At 43.0% G+C, this 20,508-nt stretch overlaps 1 protein-coding gene and 1 non-coding gene across 5 annotated transcripts in view; both read left to right on the top strand.

Annotated features, from left to right (window-relative positions):
* IFNAR2 (interferon alpha and beta receptor subunit 2) overlaps nt 1–20,111 on the top strand; it is a 37,330-nt gene extending 17,219 nt beyond the window's left edge. For 2 of the 4 annotated variants that reach the window (XM_053564814.1, XM_053564815.1), the window contains exons 4-9: nt 28–151; nt 1,434–1,606; nt 3,383–3,528; nt 6,711–6,879; nt 13,553–13,683; nt 17,716–20,111. In XM_053564814.1, coding sequence (XP_053420789.1) covers nt 28–151; nt 1,434–1,606; nt 3,383–3,528; nt 6,711–6,879; nt 13,553–13,683; nt 17,716–18,429 — 1,457 coding nt within the window. In that variant the 3' untranslated portion in view covers nt 18,430–20,111. Of the gene's footprint in view, nt 1–27; nt 152–1,433; nt 1,607–3,382; nt 3,529–6,710; nt 6,880–13,552; nt 13,684–17,475 lie in introns of all 4 variants that reach the window. The other 2 variants (XM_053564816.1, XM_053564817.1) reach the window with 2 other exon arrangements.
* LOC128568183 (U6 spliceosomal RNA) lies at nt 5,933–6,039 on the top strand. Its single transcript, XR_008375008.1, has one exon. It is a non-coding gene; the product is annotated as a U6 spliceosomal RNA (small nuclear RNA).
* Nucleotides 20,112–20,508: the final 397 nt, after the last annotated feature.

Below are 20,508 nucleotides of genomic sequence, written 5' to 3'. Positions count from 1 at the left end.
GTGGTTTTTCCCTTTTTTTCTCTTTAGAGTCTTCAAATGAACCGTGCATTTTAAAGATGACATTACGAAATTTCCGGTCAATCTTATCGTGGGAATTAAAAAATCATTCCATTGTCCCAACTCACTATACATTATTGTACACAGTCATGAGGTTGGTTTGACATTTCACTTTTTATATATTCCTTCTATTCTGTAGGGAGTGGGGGAAGAGGTGACATCTTTCTTTCTCTCTCTCTTTCTCTCTCTCTCTCTCTTTCTCTCTTCTTTATTCAAAGTATTAAAAGGCCAAAAGCAAAGTGCCCATCTATTTTTAATCATCGAATGCTTTAATAATCCAGAGTTCTTTCTGACAGAGCTTGTATTTATAATCTAAGCGAATTCCTACAGGTCTAAACCTCAAAAACAAAATAATTTTTGTGCTTGGTTTTTGTAATAATTTTTCCAATTCATTTGATCTGAATGTTTAAAATTCCTGTGTTTTCTGAGGAGAGGAGTGCAAAGGTCTTTTGAACACTTTGATTATGTTCACCTTTCTTTATTCTGGTTGGACACCAGAAAGCTATCTGGCCCACTCTAGGACAGGCCTGGGTCCAAGGTCAGGTTTTGTCACTCATCAGCTTGCAATCTGGTACAGAGCTCAGCCTGTCCAAGCTAACACCTCCACTGAGGGGTTACAGGAGGATTGGACATAATGTGTGGAGCCTTCTTTGGCTTTCTCCTTCTGTGTCTGACGATCCCTCCCATAAGTCATTGCTTTGATCCATAGCCCCTTGAAATGTCTTTGTTGGTTATTTATTTGCTGCTGCTACTGCTATGACTGACCCAGCAGTGGAGTTTCTCTTCAGCACCTGCTAAAGTCTTAAAGTTTCACTCTGCTTCCAGTGGTCACGTGTATCACCCCCTACCTTTCTGAAGCTCAGTAGATCAGATCTCTACCCAGGACTTAGACTGGATCTTGTAGTCTTAGCCAGAGAAGGTGGCGGTAGGGAGGCTCTCAGGGAAGGCATTTATGATTGTTCTGTAGAGGTAGAAAGATATGACCCTTTATAATAAAAGCCCAAGTTTCATTCATTCAGTCATTCATTCATCCAACAAACACCTACTGAACACCTCCTACATGCCAGGCATCCCTGCCCTCCCAGACTGTATGTTCTGCAAGTAGGCAGAGACATCAATAAACAAACGAAGGCCTACTGGGGCAGGTGCAGGAAACGCTCTGAAGGAAGAATGAAGGGCAAGAGGCATTGACAGGGCAGGCGTGAGAAGAACCTTAGATGTTCGTCTTAAATAAGAGGGTTAAGAAGCTGATTTGATATAGTGGTATTTGACTGAGCAGACCCTGAAGGAAATGAGGAAGTGAGGCACCCAGAGAGCTGATTCCCATGATATAAATGCTAACATTTTCCTTTTTTCAATTTCTTTTCTTTCCATAGTAAAAAAGAAGATATGAAGACTGTTGAGGATTGTACAAATACCAAAAGATCATTTTGTGACCTAACAGGTGTGTGGAAAAACATACACGAGATCTACCTCACGGTAGTAGAAGGATTCAGAGGGAACACATTGCTGGTCAAGTGTACGAAGTCTTTCCTGCTGGCCTTGGACAGTGAGTTGATCTCTGTTTCTCCATTTCATCCTAATCATCAAGATCATCATTATTTGCTCCACCATGAGATAGGAAGGGGTTTGCAAGGTTCCCCTCCTGGCTCTGCCACTTCCTAGACCTGGAACTATAGGCTAGTTACGTCCTTTCTCTGAACCTCAGTTTTTTATCTGAAAAGTGGAACAGTAATCTGTACTTCACAGATTTGCTCAAAGCCTGGTAAAGGAGGCATTTAAACAGTAGTCACTGCAATTTTTCCATTTCACAGCCCAAAAGAAAGTGGGAGCTGGGTTCATGTTCTCCAGCTAAGCTTTCCCATGTCTTTGGGCCAGGGTTTTTCTTAGTACTGCAGCTCCACCCCCAGATGGTAACACAGCAGCTCTTGTGCATGTGAGCACCCAGAGGAGAAGACTGGACCCCCAAGAGTGAGTCTGCCCCTTTTGTCTTTCCTGGTGACTGGAGTCAGCTCCCCAAGGCACTTACCTTAACAGCTCCAGCTCCATTACTCTTTCAGTTTCCCAATTCACAACCAGTTTCCAGGACAGCAATTCAGCTTCAGCACCCTGTTATAGGCGGTGTGAGTTCGGGCACACACACGTGCACACACACACACTCTTAGCAAAGTGGTAATGAAGACCGATTCTCTCTTCGGCAAACAGTTTAGATGCGAGCTTTGCCAGAATCGTGTGCATGTCTGTCTGCGTATATAAACAGACAAATCTGTGCGTGTATACATAGAAAAGAAAGAAAAGCACAATATATAGGTCATGGTATTTGGATCATGAAAGAATCTACATTAATATAATAATGAGATTTTTTTCTTGATTCGAATGATAAATATGAAAAATAAATGCCCAGATTTAGAGGGAATACAGATAACATGCTTTGGTGCAGTTCTTCTGAAGGCTTTGACGGTATGTATTAAAAACCTTAACATCTGCCTACTCCAATCTAGAATTCCTGTTTGGTAATTTTTCCTAAAGAAATTGTTAAGGACAAATGGAAAGACTTCACTACACGAACACTCAATGTACAATGAGTCTTTTCAGAGAAATTAGAGACAATCTAACTGTTTGAAACAGTGAATCAGTTAGACCTTAGTATAGTCACTTAGTGGAATAGAATCAGTCATGAAAAATTGTGATGTAAATCAGGGGGTAGCAGATTTTCTAGAAAGGGCCAGGGAAGAAACGGTTTTAGACTCTGTGGGCCACATCTGGTCTCTGTCACACATTCTTCTTCATTGTTTGTTTACAACTCTTAAAAAATAAAAACCATTCTGAACTCACAGGCAATGCAAAAGTGCACAGCCCACAAGGCATCCTTTGTAGCCCTTATGCAACTAGCTGTGTATTGATATGTTTATGAAATACAGTTACCTAAAATATACATCATGCAAAGCAGACTGATTTAATTTTAGATTACGTATATGTGTACGTGGCTTATCTTCTGATATTTCTATGATGATTATATAATTATTATTATATGCAAATAAGTCATCTTTAATTTTATATTAAGAATACAGCCTGAAAATCGGGAAAGTTACTGGCTTCTTTTGTAAAATCTTTTCTTGATTTCGTTTCACCTATATTATTTTATTATTTTCGATTTTTTTACCGATAAAATAAAAATAATACATACTACTATGTGGATCCTAGGCTGATAAAAATGCAAATAGCTTTTCTTTGAAAGACTTAAGGTTGCATCAAAATGGGAAGCATCTGTTACACAATCATTGACTGACACCGGGTGTGTGTCTGACTTTGTTTTTCTAAATAGTGTCTTTTGAACCACCGGAATTTGAGATTGTTGGTTTTACAGACAACATTAATGTGCTGGTGAAATTTCCTCCCATCACTGAGGAAGGAAGGCAGTTTGGTTTATCACTCATCATCGAAGAAGAGTCGGAGGGGGTTGTTAAGAAGGTAAGTTGTCTCTAGCGGTAGTGAGTTGGCAACAAAATAATTGTCTCTTTGAAAAAAGAAATTTGCAGTTGAACACTTAAAACTACAAAGTCTGATTTTAGGAAAAAGTCTCTATAGTTCATTTATTGTGAAAGTGTACTGATTTAACCCTGCAGTGCAATCTTAAGAGAATAATCCATGTGCGTTGCATCAGGGGATACAGAGAAGAGAGAGGTCTGAAGCATGATTTCAGCAAGCCAGGGGGAGAGAGGTCTTTGAAAAGAGTGGTTTAGCTGAGCGTCTGTCTCTGCCTCTTCCCTTGTCACACACAGTGGGGGAAGTGACACTCTCCGGCAGTTCTGGCCCCTCCTGATGCCCCCCAAAGGACCTGTCAGTAACCTCAGGGTAACCATGGTGTCGGACAGACCCAGATCTTCAGTTTTCCTTGGCTGCATCCCTCAGGATGCTGGAATAAGTGAAAGTGGACAAAGTGCACCCACCAGTGGGCACAGCTATACCTACAGCTTACATTTGCAGGACCCTTTGCCAATTATAAAACCCTTGAAAGTTAGATCAGCCTGTAAGACATCAGGGAAGAGGCATGTCAGGCAGGGGGCTTAGGAAGTTCCGAGGCCCCGAGGCTGGAGTGGGCCCTTGGGTTTGAGACACAGCATGGAGAGGTGGCAGGAATGGAGTAGCTAACGGAAAGAGTAGGAAGAGGTGATGGGGCTGGACCTGGGAGGGCTTCATGGGTCTGAGTCTTCTGAGTGTGACAGAAATCACTGGAGGCCCCAAGGCTTAACAGCATCCTGGCTGGTGACTTTAGAATGGATCATTTGGCCAAAGGTGGAAGTTGGGAGACCAGTTACCACACTATGGGGATAGTAGTCACTTAACAGGCACAGTATATGACTATTAACATTTTTCCTTTAATATCCATATGGATTATAATTAACACACAAGGAAAAAGAAGCAAAAATAATAGGGGAAAAATAGGTTCATGTGACTTGGGGACTGTATCGAGTGTCACTGGATATTGTTTTTCAATCATGTCTCATTTGTGTTCAAGCCTAGAGCCGCTCACTCTAGTCTTAGATTGTGACTTCTAAAATAAATATCTTGTGCTTATTAGGATATTGATAAGTCTGTAAGAGGAAAATTATAGTTAATCCTCTTCATTAAAGAAAATTGGTCTTGATTAAATTAAGGGAAAATAGGTGGTATGATCCAGGCCACAGATGGTGGTGGCTTCTCCCACTTGGTGGTTGAGGGTATGAGAAGCCATCAAATTGTGCATAGATATTTTGTGCACAGGGAGCCAATAGCATTTTCAAGTAGACTGGACGTGTGGAGTGGTAGAGAAGGAGAGAAGTTGGGGTTGCTGTTAACTAAAATGGGAATGATTGTGGATGGAGCAAGCAGGAGTTAGAAGCAGTTCAGTTTTGGACACATTAAATTCAAGGTGCCCATAAGGCACCTCAGAGATGTTGGGCAGGAGTTGGATATGATGCCCCGAGTTTGGAGTCCAGGGGAGAACTCCCAGCCAGACACATGTCCTGGGAGAGCCTTTGGCTCCTTGATCTATGTTGAGTGCCTAGAAACCAGATGGGATCCTGGGGAGTGGACATCCAGGGTGGAGCCCTGGAACATTCTAAAATTTAGATCTAGCGAATGAGGAAGAAACAGCAAAAACAGACTAAGAAGGAGCAACTGGCATGGTAGGAGGAAAAACAGGTGAGCGTGATGTCCTGATATCTGAGCGAAGAAAGTTCCAGAGAGAGAAACTGACCTACTGAGTGCAGTGATGCAAATGGGACAAGTTGGAAGAGACGTGAGTATTAGATTCAGCAACATCACTGTGCCCCGATAAAAGTAGTTCGTTGAGTCATGGGGCAAAGACCTCTGGCGGAGGTAGATTCAAGAAAGAGAGGGAAGAGGGAAGAGGAAAGTTGGAGATGGAGGGGCAAGCTCATTCTTCTCAGGAGTTTTTCTATGCAGTGGCCACTGGATGGGGAAGCTTTTAGTTTGTTGGACTGTGTTGGTTTATTAAATCCTCCTCCTTTAGACAGAAAGTTAGAGAAAAGCATTATTACAGAAGGCTATATTTGAACACCTAGAAATCCTCATTTCATTTTTTTTTTTTTTTTTTGAGACAGAGTCTCATTTTGTCACCCTTGGTAGAGTAACGTGGCATCACAGCTCACAGCAACTTCCATCTCTTAGGCTTAGGCTATCCTCTTGCCTCAGCCTCCCGAGTAGCTGGGACTACAGGCACCCGCCACAACACCGGGCTATTTTTTGTTGTTGTTGCAGTTTGGCAGGGGCCAGGTTCGAACCTGCCACTCTCGGTATATGGGGCTGATACCCTACCCACTGAGCCACAGGCGCGGCCCCAGAAATCCTCATTTCTAAAACTGCTAGTAAGGTGCTCGCTTCGGCAGCACATATACTAAAATTGGAACGATACAGAGAAGATTAGCATGGCCCCTGTGCAAGGATGACACGCAAATTCGTGAAGCATACCATATTTTTGTTCATGATTATGAAGTAAAAACTAAATAATTAAAAAAAAACTGCTAATAAGAATGTACTTTGAAAACTATAAAATATGGTACAAAAGTTGTTCACTGTGAAAGAACCTTCATATCATCTTTTTAATCTGAAATGGAACACAGCTACATGGGAAAGAAGAGGCAAGGTGTTTCAAGGGAGAAAACGGGAAAGTAGACATCAGCCTCGGGTCTGGGGCAGACAAGCTGTGTGACCTTGGAGAAGTTACTTAACCACTCTTAGCTGCAGTTTCCTCATCTGTGGAACGGAAATTCCCTACTTTGCAGACTAATTGTATATCAAATGAGTTAATATGTACGTTACACTTTCTCATGTGTAAAGTAGACACACGTTGTCAATGAGACAAAATAATCTTGACGTCACAGAGATTATTCCTGTTTGGGACCTTTTCTCCTCATTTATAAAATGAAGTTGCTAGATGAGATTTCATGGTTGTGAAATATGTATGTATGCATGTGTATATAAATATATGTGTATGTGGCTTTGTACAAATTGCTTGCCCTAAGTGACTTATAAATCCTTCTTCTGTGATTTAATTCTGTGTAAGATTTGAAGACAAATCCCCAAAAAGATTCCTCTAAATGAAATTCTCATTCAAAGTCTTACTGATTTTTTGGCTATTTTTTTTACAGCATAAACCCAAAATAAAAGAAAACATCAGTGGAAATATCACCTATGTCATCGACAAGTTAATTCCAAACACAAACTACTGTGTATCTGTGTATTTAGAATCTGAAGACCAAGACACAGTAATAAAATCTCCTGTAAAATGCACCTTCCTTCATCTAGGCCAAGCATCAGGTATGTTCGTTTTTAAAGATTCATACTTTGAAAATTAATGCTTTTTCACTCTGAGAGAAAACCTATTCAAAGGGAAGAATCTGAAATCTGTGGCGTGCCGAAGGCATGTCTTCCAGTAACGGCACATGACGGACGTGTGCTCTATCGTTCTCCACTATCTGGCAGAGTCACTTTGATGCTGTTATACCTTAGGGAAGATCAGAGAGCTACCTTTACAAAGTCACAGATCTTCTTGAAATGGAAACAGTTTTATTTGAAGGGGTCAGGATTAAATTCAGTTCTGCACACCCTTAGTATGACCATTGTTTGACCCAAATGCCAGAAGTGGTGGAGTTGCCTGAAGCACCAGCCTGCGCTTCCATCAGAGGGTGATGAGAGACAAACGGAAGCAGCAAGGTTGGGCAGGTTCACTGATGTGGCCTGGTTCTATCGGCTGTAGCTCACTGATGAAAGGGAAGCTTGCCACAGTGGCCATGACAGTCACTCACGAAGGCTGAAAGCCATTCTGTTCCAAAGACAGCAGAACAGTAAACAGCGTGGCCCCGAACCTCCCTACCATATGGAGAAATGTACGGTGAGAATGATCAAACTCAGGAACCTTCCCTGCTGGTTCCTTCCTCAGGAAGGAACGAAGTCTCCACCCGTTTTACCAAAAGTGAAAATCTACAAAATGTGCTTAAGGCGGGTGGCGCCTGTGGCTCAACGGGTGGGGTGCCGGTCCCATATGCCGGAGGTGGCGGGTTCAAGCCCAGCCCTGGCCAAAAATTAAAAAAAAAAAAAAATGTGCTTAAGGCTTCTTTAATCTTCTGATTTACCAGAATAAAAATAAGGAAGGATTTATAAGGAAATGACTTTTAAGCAATAGGGTTGTGAATTAAGGGAGCTACTGGCAATGTTGCTGAGCTGTGCTTGAGGTTAGTCTGGCCACAGGGCACAATGATTTGATTCTCTAGTGTTCCTCAAAGCCGAATGATGCATGAACTGATTTTAAAGGGGAAGTGTCTCAGACCTTTAGCTTAAGTTATTTTTATAATTTCAAGTAAATATAGGCAAACCTAAAATTATACATAGATTTGGAATGTCCATAGCTCTTTAAAAAATATAAGCCCCCAGGATGGACGCAGTGGCTCAATTCTAGCACTCTGGGACACCAAGATGGGCTCTGGAATTTGAGACCAGCCTGAGCAGGAGCGAGGCTCTGTCTCTACTAAAAATAGAAAAACTAGCTGGGCATTGTGGTGGGTACCTGTAGTCCCGGCTACTCAGGAAGCTGAGGCATGAGGATCACTTGAGCCCAAGAGTTTGAGGTTGCTGTGAGCTATGATGACACCACGGCACTCAACCCCAGGGCAACAGAGTGAGACTCTGTCTAAAATGAATAAATAAGTATGTATGTGTATATATTATATAAACTACGATTTATTTGGTGTACATATAATGTACATATTTAGGTGCTAACACCAATTCTGTGACACTAACTAATGTCCAATAATTCAATTTAGTTCTGACACTAACTACCTGAAGTTAGCATAGGCCCCACAGGTTCAGGCCTCAGTAGCACAAGAAGGACCCTACTTCAGATGCCAGTCACAAGTCCTGGCTCCCACAGTTACCCGTATTTCTGTCTGACTTGGCTACAAAGTTAAGAGTTCCCATGACCTCTCTTCAGGTTCAGCAATTTGCTAAAATAACTCACAGAACTCAGGAAAAGTCTACACTTATGATTACCATTTTATTATAAAAGATACATGAAGAGGTGCATAGGACAAGGTGTGGAAGGGTCCCAAGTGCAGGAGCTTTTCTCCCTTTGGAGTTGGGGTGCACCACTATCCCTACACATCCATCTGTTCACCAGACTGAATGCTCCCCAAGCCTTGGTGTTCAGAGTTTTTGTTGGGCTACATTATGTAGGCGTAACTGATTAAATCATCAGCCATGGGATTGGATTCGATCTCAACCCCCATCCCCTCCTTGGAGGTTGGGGATGGAACTGGAAGTCCCAACCCTCCAATCACGGGGCTGGTTTTTCTGATGACCAGCCCTCATCCTGAAGCTGTCTGTCCATATCCCCTGTGTCAACTCATTGTCGGATATGATTCCTAAAAGGGACTCAATAGGAATAACAAAAGACACTCCTATTACTCAGAGGATTACGCAGGTTTTTGAACCTCTATACAGGAAACCAAACTCTTGCATACAATAAAAACTCAAATTAATAACATGTTAGAGCCATGATGGTCTACTGAAACTCCATCCCCACTGCCAAGGCAAATGTGTTGGCTGACTGAGAAGGACAAGTAAGCTGCAGGTATCCCTAACTCTCCAGCCACTATACATGATACACAGATTCTTGCTGCCAGAAACTCAGGAACCAGATAGGATCTCTCACCATCCACTTGCCATGAGATCTGCCCTCAACTAGCCAAACCCAGGAACCAGACAGGCTTGGATGGTGAGGGACCTTTGCAGGACAGCCGGAGCCCAGCCTTCATGTAGGCTCAGCAGTAAATGCAATCTCTGGGAAGACTGATATGGGAGGATTTTAGCCCAGAATCTGGATAAATGCCTTTCCCTTGCCAAGTCCTAAATTAATTGCGTGGCTCTTCCAGTAAGGCCCTGAGGGAAAGATAGCTCTATTCATTCAATGATCGATGTTTAGTGGGAGCCTGCTCTGAGCCAGATGCTTTTCTTGATACTGGGGACATAGCAGTGAAAAAAATAGATAAAAATCCCTGACCTTGTGGAGACTACATTGCAGTAGGAGGCAGAATAATGAGATTAAAGAGTAGAATATATAGGCCGGATGCAGTGGCTCACAGCTGTAATCCTAGCACTCTGGGAGGCTGAGGTGGGTGGATTGCTTGAGTTCAGGAGTTCAAGACCAGCCTGAGCAAAGCAAGAGATCATCTCTACTAAAAATAGAAAAATTAGCCAGATATGATGGCAGGTACCTGTAGTCACTGCTACTTGGGAGGCTGAGGCAGGAGAGTCACCTGAACCCAGGAGTGTGGGGTTGCTGTGTGCTGAGGTTGAGGCCACAGCACTCTAGCCCAGGTAACAGAACAAGACTCTGTTTTTAAAAAAAAGTAAAATGTCCAGTATGTTAAGTGATGGTAAGTACTGCTGAGAAAAATTAAGCAGGCAGGGAGGTAAGAGGTATGTCAGGGAGCCTGGGATGGGAGTTCTTATTGTTCAAGTGTGATTTGTAGGGCTGGGGGAGAATCTGGAAAGGAGAATGAGAGAACAGCTAGGGACGGAGGAGAGAGAAATTAACTAAGCAACCGTGTGCTCCCAGCTGAGCCTCACTTGAACCTGATCCCAGGAGATTCTCTGGAGCATGAATGGAGCCCTCAGTCAGCTGGTCAATTAGTGGTGGTGATCTGTGGGATGGCCTCCAAATGAGGCTGCCCTACTTTGGCCAAGGGAAGCTCCTCAGAGTAGGATCAGCTCTGAGATGTATCAGCCAACAGGTGCAGTAGCACTTGGGGTGCACGCTGGTAAAGAGGATATGTGCGGGACACCACAGCACCCACGACAGATGGCCAGGGAGGGCCTTCCCGAGAAGGTAACATTTGAGTAAAGACCTAGGGGGGTGTGGCAAGCAGAATAATAACCCCCAAAGATGTTCACAGCCTAAGCCCATATATGTAAACCGGCTGCCTTCCATGGCAGAGGAGCTTTGCAGTGGTGATTGAATGAGGCTCGGGAGATGGGGAGATTATTCTGGGTCATCTAGGAGGGCGCAGGGTAAGTACACAGGTCCTTCTGGAAAGAGAAGGGCAGGAGACTCAGAGTCAGAGAAGGAGCTGTGAGAGCAGCAGAGGTCAGTGAGTGAGACTTGGGAATGCTATGAAACCATCTTTGAGGATGTAGGAAGGAGCCATGGGCCGATAGACCCTGGGAAAGGCAGGGAAATGGGCTTTCTCCGAGAGCCTCCAGAAGCAATGTGGTCTGGCCAAAACTGATTTTTATTCCAGTGAAACTCATTTTGAAATTCTGACCACCAGAATGGGAAATAACATATGTTCATTGTTTTATGGCACTAATTCTATGGTGATTTGTTTCAATAGCGATAGGAAACTAACCCAGGAAGTGAAGGAGTGAGTCACGCAGATGTCTCAGTGGAGAGATCCCACGCGGAGGGTCATGCCTGGCACCGTATGGCAGGAGTGAACCGAGCAGGGGAAGAACAGTAACAGTTTGGGTCAGAGAAGGGTAGAGGACCCTAGAAGCCACTGTAAGATGGGGTCCCTCAGAGGGTGGTACGCAGAGTGCCTCCTTATCACCAGACTTAAGATGTAAAAGGAGCATCTAGATGCCACAAGGTGGGAGCCAAGGCTGGGCCGATACTGCAGTAATCTAGGTGGAGGGTGGTGGTGCTTGTTACAGAGGAGAACTGGGGGAGCTCCAGGAGACTGGTGTTAATCATTATCAATCTTTGACCAAGTCCTTTTCTTTTCCTTTAAAGGTAATTGTAATCAGATATTACCAACCCCCGACTGCTTAGCTCAGCCCCCTGCTTGTGAGGTTCCTTATGTTTTGTTTAAAAATCTCAGTGAGTCCAGAGAAAGACAGGTTTGTCCAAGGCCAAATTTTGAAGATACAACCTGGTTTCCCCTTCCCAAGATGGCTTGATCTCACTCACCTTTAAAGGAGGTAGTTAACAGCAATAACACCTAATTACAATTTCTCCTCCCTTTGTAGGAATATTGGCAGAATTCATCTTTTTTTCAAACAGGAATGTTTAAAAATAGCATGCATGTCTGGGTGAGATGGTTCTGTAATCCTATCATACTGTAATCCTATCATACTGGGAGGCCAAGATGGGTAGATTGTTTGAGCTCAGGAATTTGAGACCTGCCTGAGCAAGAGCGAGACCCCAGCTCTACTAAAAAAACAGAAAGCCTAGCCAGTGTAGTGGCTCATGCCTGTAGTCGTAGCTACTCTGGAGACTGAAGGACAAGGATTGCTCAAACCCCACAGTTTGAGGTTGCTGTGAGATCTGATGACACCATGGCACTCTATGAAGATGACAGAGTGAGACTCTGTCTCAAAAAATAAAAAAAAATCATGAGGTTGCTGTGAGCTATGATATCACAGCGCTCTACAGAGGGTAACAAAGTTTACAATTAAATAAATAAATAAATGAAAATAGCATATATGTATAATTTGTGATGACTCCATGAGAAATTTATATATTTTATATTACCACCAACCTAAAAACAAAAATATTGAGTTCTCATAAAGAACCCTCAAATGCATGAGGACACCCCAAATTGAGAAGTATTATCCTAGCATAGTAACTACAATTTACATAATCCTGTTTGTAGGCTGTCCTAGTAAATAGATGACAGAAGGTGCATTGTAGCTAATAGCTGCCAGTCGGGTGGGTAGATGAGTCAGAACACCAGGATTAGGCCATTGGTCACCAATGAAATCATTTTGGTTTATAGTATCCTTTTCAGGAATGTAAACTCTGTATGTGCAGGAAGTTTGTATCATAAAGGTTGCCTCTGTGGCTAGATCTACATCTGGAACTGTCCTGAAATGACAGTCCCTCATTCGCTCTCCACGAGGACGAGAGTGGCTTCGTGAATCCTGTCTAGCAGTGCCAGGGTCTTTACCGATTCCTTTCTATTAATTCTTTAACCTTCTGAAAGATTTAAAGCAGGCGTCCTCAAATTTTTTAAACAGGGGGCCAGTTCACTGTCCCTCAGACCGTTGGAGGGCCAGACTATAGTTTAAAAACAACAACTATGAACAAATTCCTATGCACACTGCACATATCTTATTTTGAAGTAAAAAAACAAAACGGGAACAAATACAATCACACCGCCTCATGTGGCCCGCAGGCCGCAGTTTGAGGACCCCTGATTTAAAGCATAGAATCCATTTTTATTTCTCCTCTCTGTCTGTTTTGCCTAAGGCTGTAGTTACAGAATTAATATGAATTAAGGTCTTTTTGGAAAGTCAAGAGAGCTTTAGTTACATCATTACTGATTTCTTCCCAGTCTATTCATACTTAAGTGGAAAAGCTGTGTGCAGTCAGAAAGTTGAAACTGTCCAAATGAATTTTTATGAGAAGCTAAGGGGGACTCTTAACAGAGCAAAGTGGGTTCTGCAAAGCCTCGGAAGGGGCCCGCTGGTTTTATTCTGGCAGATTCTGCTTTCCCACAGCTTCCCGCCTACAGTGCAGATGAACTGTGGCCCTTGAGCATTTAAGAAGTGGCTCATGTGACCCAGCGACTGAGCCTTTAATTCTATTTAATTTTGATCATTTAAATTCAAATAGCCACAGCTAGTGGCTGCTATACTGGACTGTGGAATTATAGAACACAAGCTGGGAAAAAAAATTGTACTTTTAATAGCTAAATCTATCTTATTGTTGAAAATGCACACACTCAGATTGCTCTGAGTATTCCTAGTATTTAGCAAAATAAAACTTTTTTTTTTTGCAGTTTTTGGCTGGGGCTGGGTTTGAACCCGCCACCTCCAGTATATGGAGCTGGCACCCTACTCCTTTGAGCCACAGACACCACCCAATAAAACTTATTTTTCAGAATTTTGCTTTCTTGATATCAACCTTTAACACCAAGCCAATGTGTATTTATTCCCATCTATGATCTTTTATTGGATTTCTTTTGAAGTAAAGTCACTTAATTTTCATCTGCAGAACCATCAGAATTTGCCAAAATAGGAGGAATAATTATCTTGTTTTCGATGGGCGCGTTCTTGACCTGCACCATGATAATACTGAAACGGATTGGCTATATATGCTTACGAAGCAATTTCCCCAAAGCCTTGGTATGTAGTTCTTTCTTTTAATTTCTTTTTTATTTCAAGTTAAGAATGTGTATTATATATGTAAATATATATATATATATATATTTTTTTTTTTGTAGAGACAGAGTCTCACTTTATGGCCCTCGGTAGAGTGCCGTGGCCTCACACAGCTCACAGCAACCTCCAACTCCTGGGCTTAGGTGATTCTCTTGCCTCAGCCTCCCGAGTAGCTGGGACTACAGGCGCCCACCACAACGCCTGGCTATTTTTTTGGTTGCAGTTTGGCCGGGGCCGGGTTTGAACCCACCACCCTCGGTATATGGGGCCGGCGCCTTACCGACTGAGCCACCAGTGCCGCCCTGTAAATATATTTTCACAGAAGAAAATCTCATTTTCAAAAAACACCTAGGTGCTGGGTTCTTTTCCATTCCTATGTACATATACAGGGCAGACATAAAGTCCATGTGCAATTTATCGAACTTCATGTCTGACCTGGATTTTGCTGTTTTAAATATATCCATGCATTTTCTGTCTGTATACTTTTTTCCCACGTATTATTCATAATGATCAGAGGGAAGTTCATTATTATTAATGTACTCTTTTTCATTTAACCATTTCTCAGCTATAGGGCATTTGGACTGATTTCTTTTTTATTTCTTTTCCTTTTCTTTCTTGGCCATTATGAAAAGTGCAATAAACATTTTTTTTTTTTTTTTTTTTTGCAGTTTCTGGCCGGGGCTGGGTTTGAACCCTCCACCTCCAGCATATGGGGCCAGCGCCGTACTCCTTTGAGCCACAGGCGCTGCCCGCAATAAACATTTTTATATAGATTATCTTTTTGTTTTAGATTACTTGAGTGGAATCTATACACAAAGTGAATTTATCATTAACCGATTTATAATGCCAATAGCAATATATTGGTGTACATATTTCTCCAAAGCTTCACTGACACTGATTATTTTTAATACTTTTGTTCATTGTCCTGTGTTTAACAGTCCCCTGTAGCTGCTTTTGTTGGTGTTATTTTTATTATTAGTGAAAACAGCCGTTCCTTTGTCTTCATTTCCTCTCTGTGCTTCTGCTCTGAGCCTTTATTCAGCCAAGTCTGGGTGTTGATCTCATATGCTTCTAAACCTTCCCTGTGTCTTTTGACTCAGCTGTTTTTGCCCATCATTTATCATTTTTCCTATACCATCACATGTTTTTTACATTAGTTTTATAGTACTTCATTCTGAAATACTTTTCTGTTTGAATTCATTCACATTATTCTCCTGATTTCTTCGATTAGAATTAAATATCCCTCCACAGTTGATACAATTGTATTCTTGTCACGTTATCATCTTGGGTCTGTCTAATATTTCTCTATTAAAAATTGTTATGCTGTATTTTGCCCGGAGTGGTGGCTCAGGCCTGGAATCCTAGCTCTTTGGGAGGCTGAGGCAGGAGGATTGCTTGAGCTCAGAAGTTTCAGACCAGGCTGAGCAAGAGTGAAACCCTGTCTCTACTAAAAATAGAAAATTAGCTAGGCATCATGGTGGGCACCTATAAGCCCAGCTACTTGGGAGGCTAAGGCAAGAGGATCACTTGAACCCAAGAGTTTGAGGTTGCTGTGAGCTATGACGCCATGGCACTCTACCCCAGGTGGCAGAGTGAGACTGTCTAAAAACAAAAAGAAAAAAATTGTTACACTGTGTTTAAGTAAAAACTCTAGGAATATGGAAACAGAACGCTAGATGTTTAAAAAGATAAATTATTAAAATGAATAAGTTTAGCAAAGTTGTTACACATAAAATCGGTGTTAAAATGCTGGCATTTTTATGGCCAGGTGAAGCGGCTCATACTGGTAATCCCAGCACTCTGGGAGGCCAGGGCAGGAGGATCTCTTAGACCAGGAGTTTGAGATCAGCTTGGGCAACATGACAAAACTCCTGTAAACATTTTTTTTTTTTAATTAGCTGGGAAGGGTGGCACACACCTTTAGTCTCAACTACTCAGGAGGCTAAGGAGAAAGGATCGCTTAAACCCAGGAGTTTGAGGTTACAGTGAGCTATGTCACTGTACTCTAGCTCAGACAACAGAGCAAGATTCAAATGCTTGAATTTTTATATACTGGCAGCACTCAGAAAATAAACACGAAGCCACTTTTCAATATTCAGAAGTACACAAGTGATATGTATAAATCTTACTGAATTTTCACAAAGTGCATACATCCTTGTGACTCATGCTCAGATTAAGAAAGAGAACATGGCCAGTATGCCTACAATTCTCTTTCTTGCCATCCAGTCTCAGCCTCTAGCCAGGGGTAACCTCTATCCTGATTACTAACACCATAGATTAGATTTGCCAGCCTTTGAACTTGATACAACTGGAATCATATAGTTTAAAAAATATACCATTAAATCGTAACAAAAAATATGTTTAGAACATTTGAGGACTAATTCTTACAGCAGATATGCAAACCATTTGTGGTGAAAATTATCAAACCTTATTGAAGAGCATTAATAAAGACCTTGTCAAATGTGTGCCCAGACTCACATGTATGAAAACATGATTAATGACAGAGTGGGTCATTAGTGAGAAAAAGAAAGGCTGATCAATAAATGACATTGGATCCCTACTCCACATCATACACAAAAATCAGTTCCAGGTAAATTAAAGACTGATGTGAAAGGAAAAACTGTTAAAAGTTTCAGAAGGCAGTATGGGATGTTCTCTGTGACTTTGGAATAAGGAAGATGCAGATGCACATAGCAAAAGCCATAGAAGGATAAAACTGATAAGTTTTCTTACATTAAAACTAAGGATTTCTTTTCACCAAATGTCAGCATAAGGAGAGTAAAATGATAAACCACAGATGGGGGAAAATTTAAGTAACATAAATAATTGACAAATAGTGTACCAATAATATAAAGAGCATCTATGAATCAATAAGAAAAAAGATGAACAACCCAGTAGAATAGTTCACCCCAAGGCAGGGTCTGTATAGAGAAAGGGAAGATCAGGTCTGTCAGATTGGATGGCCTGTGTAGGCACAGAGGGCAGAGAGGAGAGAGATGCCAGTGAGAAAACTCCACGGCTCTTAAAAAATCTTGGGACCTCCTTCTCACTGACCCTCCTGCTGAGGTCAATTTGACAACCAGGACCCTTCAGAGAGGGGAAAACTCACCCTGCCTCCTGTTCACTTGAACTGGGTCCTGGAGGTGTTTTCTTTGCAGGGCTGGGACAGAACAGACTTATCTCCTGTGCCTGACCCTTAGGGGCCATCTGCAGTAAGGTCTCCAGACCAGAGGAAGCATATTATTTTTCTGGGCCTTTAAGCCTAATAGAACCAGTTCCCTAGAGTCTTCCCTCACCCTATGGTTCCCTGGCACCACTGAAGAATGTTTTGGAAGTCCAGAATTGAAATCTATGCACCCTAAATGGATAGATTCTTCTGACAGGCAAGAATCACCCAAGGGAGAGGAAGTCAGGAGGGGTGAGTCCGAATAGAGTCTCTGGTCAGACACCTCCCTGGTTTGAAATCCAGCTGTCATGAACCATGAGCCAGTTTCTTAACCTCTGCACCTCATTGTCTCATCTGTAGAGTGGGCATAAGAATAGTAAGCCTACTTCACACAGTGGCTGGGAGGGTCAAGTAAATTATATATAAAGCACTAAGACGAGCAGTGGGCAAATTGTGTGCACTATCTAGAACTATGAGCTATGATTATAGTTCTTGTCATTACCATCATCATCATCATCTGCATCATTGTACAGTCAATCTCATTAAGTTGTTTTAGATTTTTTTTAATTAATTAATTTTTTTTTTCTTAGAACCAGGGTCTTGCTATGTTGCCTGGGCTGGAGTGCAGTGGCTATTCACAGATGCAGTCACAGCCACTGCAGCCTCGAACTCATGAGTTCAAGCAGTCCTCTCTGAAGTCTCCCAAGTGATTGGGACGACAGGCACACGCCACCACACCCCGCTCATTAAGTTTTATTATGTGGCATATAAAGAGCAAACACTGACAACTGATACAGACTCTTTTTTTTTTTTTTTTTTTTTTTTTAAAGAATTTTCATAACTTTTCAGCCTGGATTCCCAAGCAGCCACCATGGGAAGCCATGGACTTGGTAGAGGTCATTTCCATCCACAGAAAGAAGAAAGTGTGGGATTACAATTATGATGATGAGAGTGACAGTGATAATGAAGCCAGCCACCGAACAAATGGCGGTGGTTACACCATGCATGGGCTAACAGGCAGACTTCTGAGCCAGGCCTCTGCTTCCTCAGCCGCCTCTGTGGAGTCCCAGTCGACAGACCAAGACTCCTCTGACCAGCCTGACCTGCCTGAGGCTGATGCGGAGCCCTCCCTGATCACAGCGCACAGCCCCTGGCAGTTGGAACATAGAAGTGAGCCCTGTGAGAAGAGAGAGAGTCCCCTTCCTTTCTCTGAAGACAGCAGCTCCACTGAGCAGTCTGGGGACAGAATTATCTTCAATGTAGATTTAAACTCTGTGCTTATGAGAGTCCTCGATGATGATGACAACAATGACAGTGACAACTCAGAAGAAGACCCTCTGATGTTGTCTATTCCAGAAGAGACAGTTGACCCAGAGGATCCACACAGAAGGGAATCAAGCCGTCTGCTGGCCAGTGGAGAGGAGACACAGCCAACCTGCCCCAGCCCCTGTTCAGAGTGCCTGTGGCCCGAAGATGCTGCATCTGATAAAAGTGATGCTGTGGAGTCTGATGTTGACTTTGGGGATGGCTATGTAATGAGATGACTTCACAACTAACTATTCGAAGAACTTGGACAGAAAAGTGCTTAGCGTTCTCCCTCCTTGCACCCTAATTTGCTGCCTTGTGGTCTGCAAGTGTGCTCTGGGGGAAGGGATGAGAAACCGTGGAGTGAGTCTTGGTCTTCACGGTGACATCATCCGTGCAGTTCCCAGTAAGGGGAGCATGTACTATCCTTTGGTGCACTGTTTACATGTTCAAAGAGATGCACTTTGAAGGGAGTGCACTCTGCATTCCCTTTAGGCTATTGCACTTAGGATGCATTTCAGGATGTATCTGCATAGTGTTTCCCAGGAAGCAGGGTTTCCCAGGAAGCACCCCTGTGGTTTTCAGGGGTGGTTCAGGGCCCTGTGATATTTCTGGGAAGTAAATTGGGCCTGGGTGGGAGTGAGGAGAGAAAAGGAAAACACTCAGCAGGGTTCCTGACAGCTAGCAGTCAGCTAGCAGAGCCCCTGAGCCCAGCTAGCTCAAGAGCTGCAGAGTGGGCAGGAAAAGAAGGCGGAGGTAAGGAAGGCGGAGGTGAGGAGAGAATGACAGGAAAGGGCCAGCGAGGTTGCGAGGTTGCAGTGCACCTCTCCCATGTCAGATTCTGTCTCCCCCACCCTGAGAATTCCACCTTGTCCAGCCCTCCCCAAAGTGTGCTGGAGCCCTCCCCAACAGATGCCAGGCAGCTAACTACCAGAGAGAGGAAACATTGAATGGGGAAGAGAGATAAAATCTCAGTGCCATATTTTAAGATAAAAGGAAAAAAAAAAAAGCCCAAAGCTGAAGTGCTTCAAGGTCTTCAGAAGAAATATGGCATATAAGTTCCTGACATCCTATGGACATTTTGAAAAGTGCTTCATGTGCTGATTCCAAATGTCCTTCATGTGATTACAGTTCCTCTGAATCTGGCGGGGGGGAAGTGAGGTTCTAGAAAGTCACATAGCAAATAGTACCAGGGCTGGGACTCTGAGATTTGACTGCCACGGTTTCACTGTGCGACCCTGGGCATTTGCTTAGCCTCTCTAAGCCTCATTTTTTTACTGTGTGGAGTAAGAGGACTAGACTAGGTAATCTCTAAGATCCTAAGACTCTAGAAGCAAGATTAAAAAATGCACAGGAGGTGGTGCCTGTGGCTCAAAGGAGTAGGGCGCTGGCCCCAAACGGAGGTGGCAGGTTCAAACCCACCCCGGCCAAAAACTGCAAAAAAAAGAAAAAAATGCACAGGAATGAAGACTCAGGTGTCAGTGCTGTGACCCTGGGAGGCTCCTAGGGTGAGCCTTACTCCCCTCTCCCTCTCAGGTCTTTCTCCTAGGCCCATTCAGGAGAAATTACAAACCTAATTGTTTGTATCCTCTGTTAATCTAAAATTAAAAGGGGGGGAACAAAATTTTTACAAATCCTAGTTCAAGGACCTAAAATAGATAATCTGTGTAACTGGAGACCTGTGAGGAGGGAAGCACTTATTTCATGACCTGGAATACTACGGGAAAGAGACCTCGCCATATTTGCAATCCATTTCTCTGCCCTCTGAATGCATCTGTTTTATTCTGAAAGATTCCTAGATTGATCTTTTGGTATAGTGTTTTTATGGCTATGTGTCTGTGTGCATATTTTTTTAAATTTTGTATAATGGCTGGAAGTTATTAAACAGTAATATAACAGTACTTTTTAATACAAACTTGGCATGGTCTTCAGAGTTGTCTCCTTGGCCAGGGCACCTGTGCAGCAGGTGGAGCTTGTGCTGGTGTCTGAGGGGTTTACCCACCCCCTCCGCGGGCGCCTGGCCAGCGGGGCACTCTTGACTCCCGGCAGACCCCAGACGGCGCGGTGCATTACACAATACGGATTTTCCAAACTCACCACTGATGGGACCGGATTTTCCAAACTCATCACTGATCAAGCTTAAAAAGAGGAATTTAACGCTTTCTCAGCAGTCTGGTGAAACTAGATATTGCAAAATGCACGACCTAGTTCTGTGTTTGTCCCTGAGGAAGGGTAAACAAGACCCACTCAAACCGGGTTTGCTGGTGGGGTGCTTTTAGGTACCCTAAGCGCGGAGAGGAAATCGAGAGGGCGTGCCC

Source organism: Nycticebus coucang, chromosome 16 (assembly GCF_027406575.1).
Source record: "Nycticebus coucang isolate mNycCou1 chromosome 16, mNycCou1.pri, whole genome shotgun sequence".
Taxonomy (NCBI): Eukaryota; Metazoa; Chordata; class Mammalia; order Primates; family Lorisidae; genus Nycticebus; species Nycticebus coucang.
Note: the sequence above shows the minus strand (reverse complement) of the source record. Positions and strands in the feature narration are given on the sequence as shown.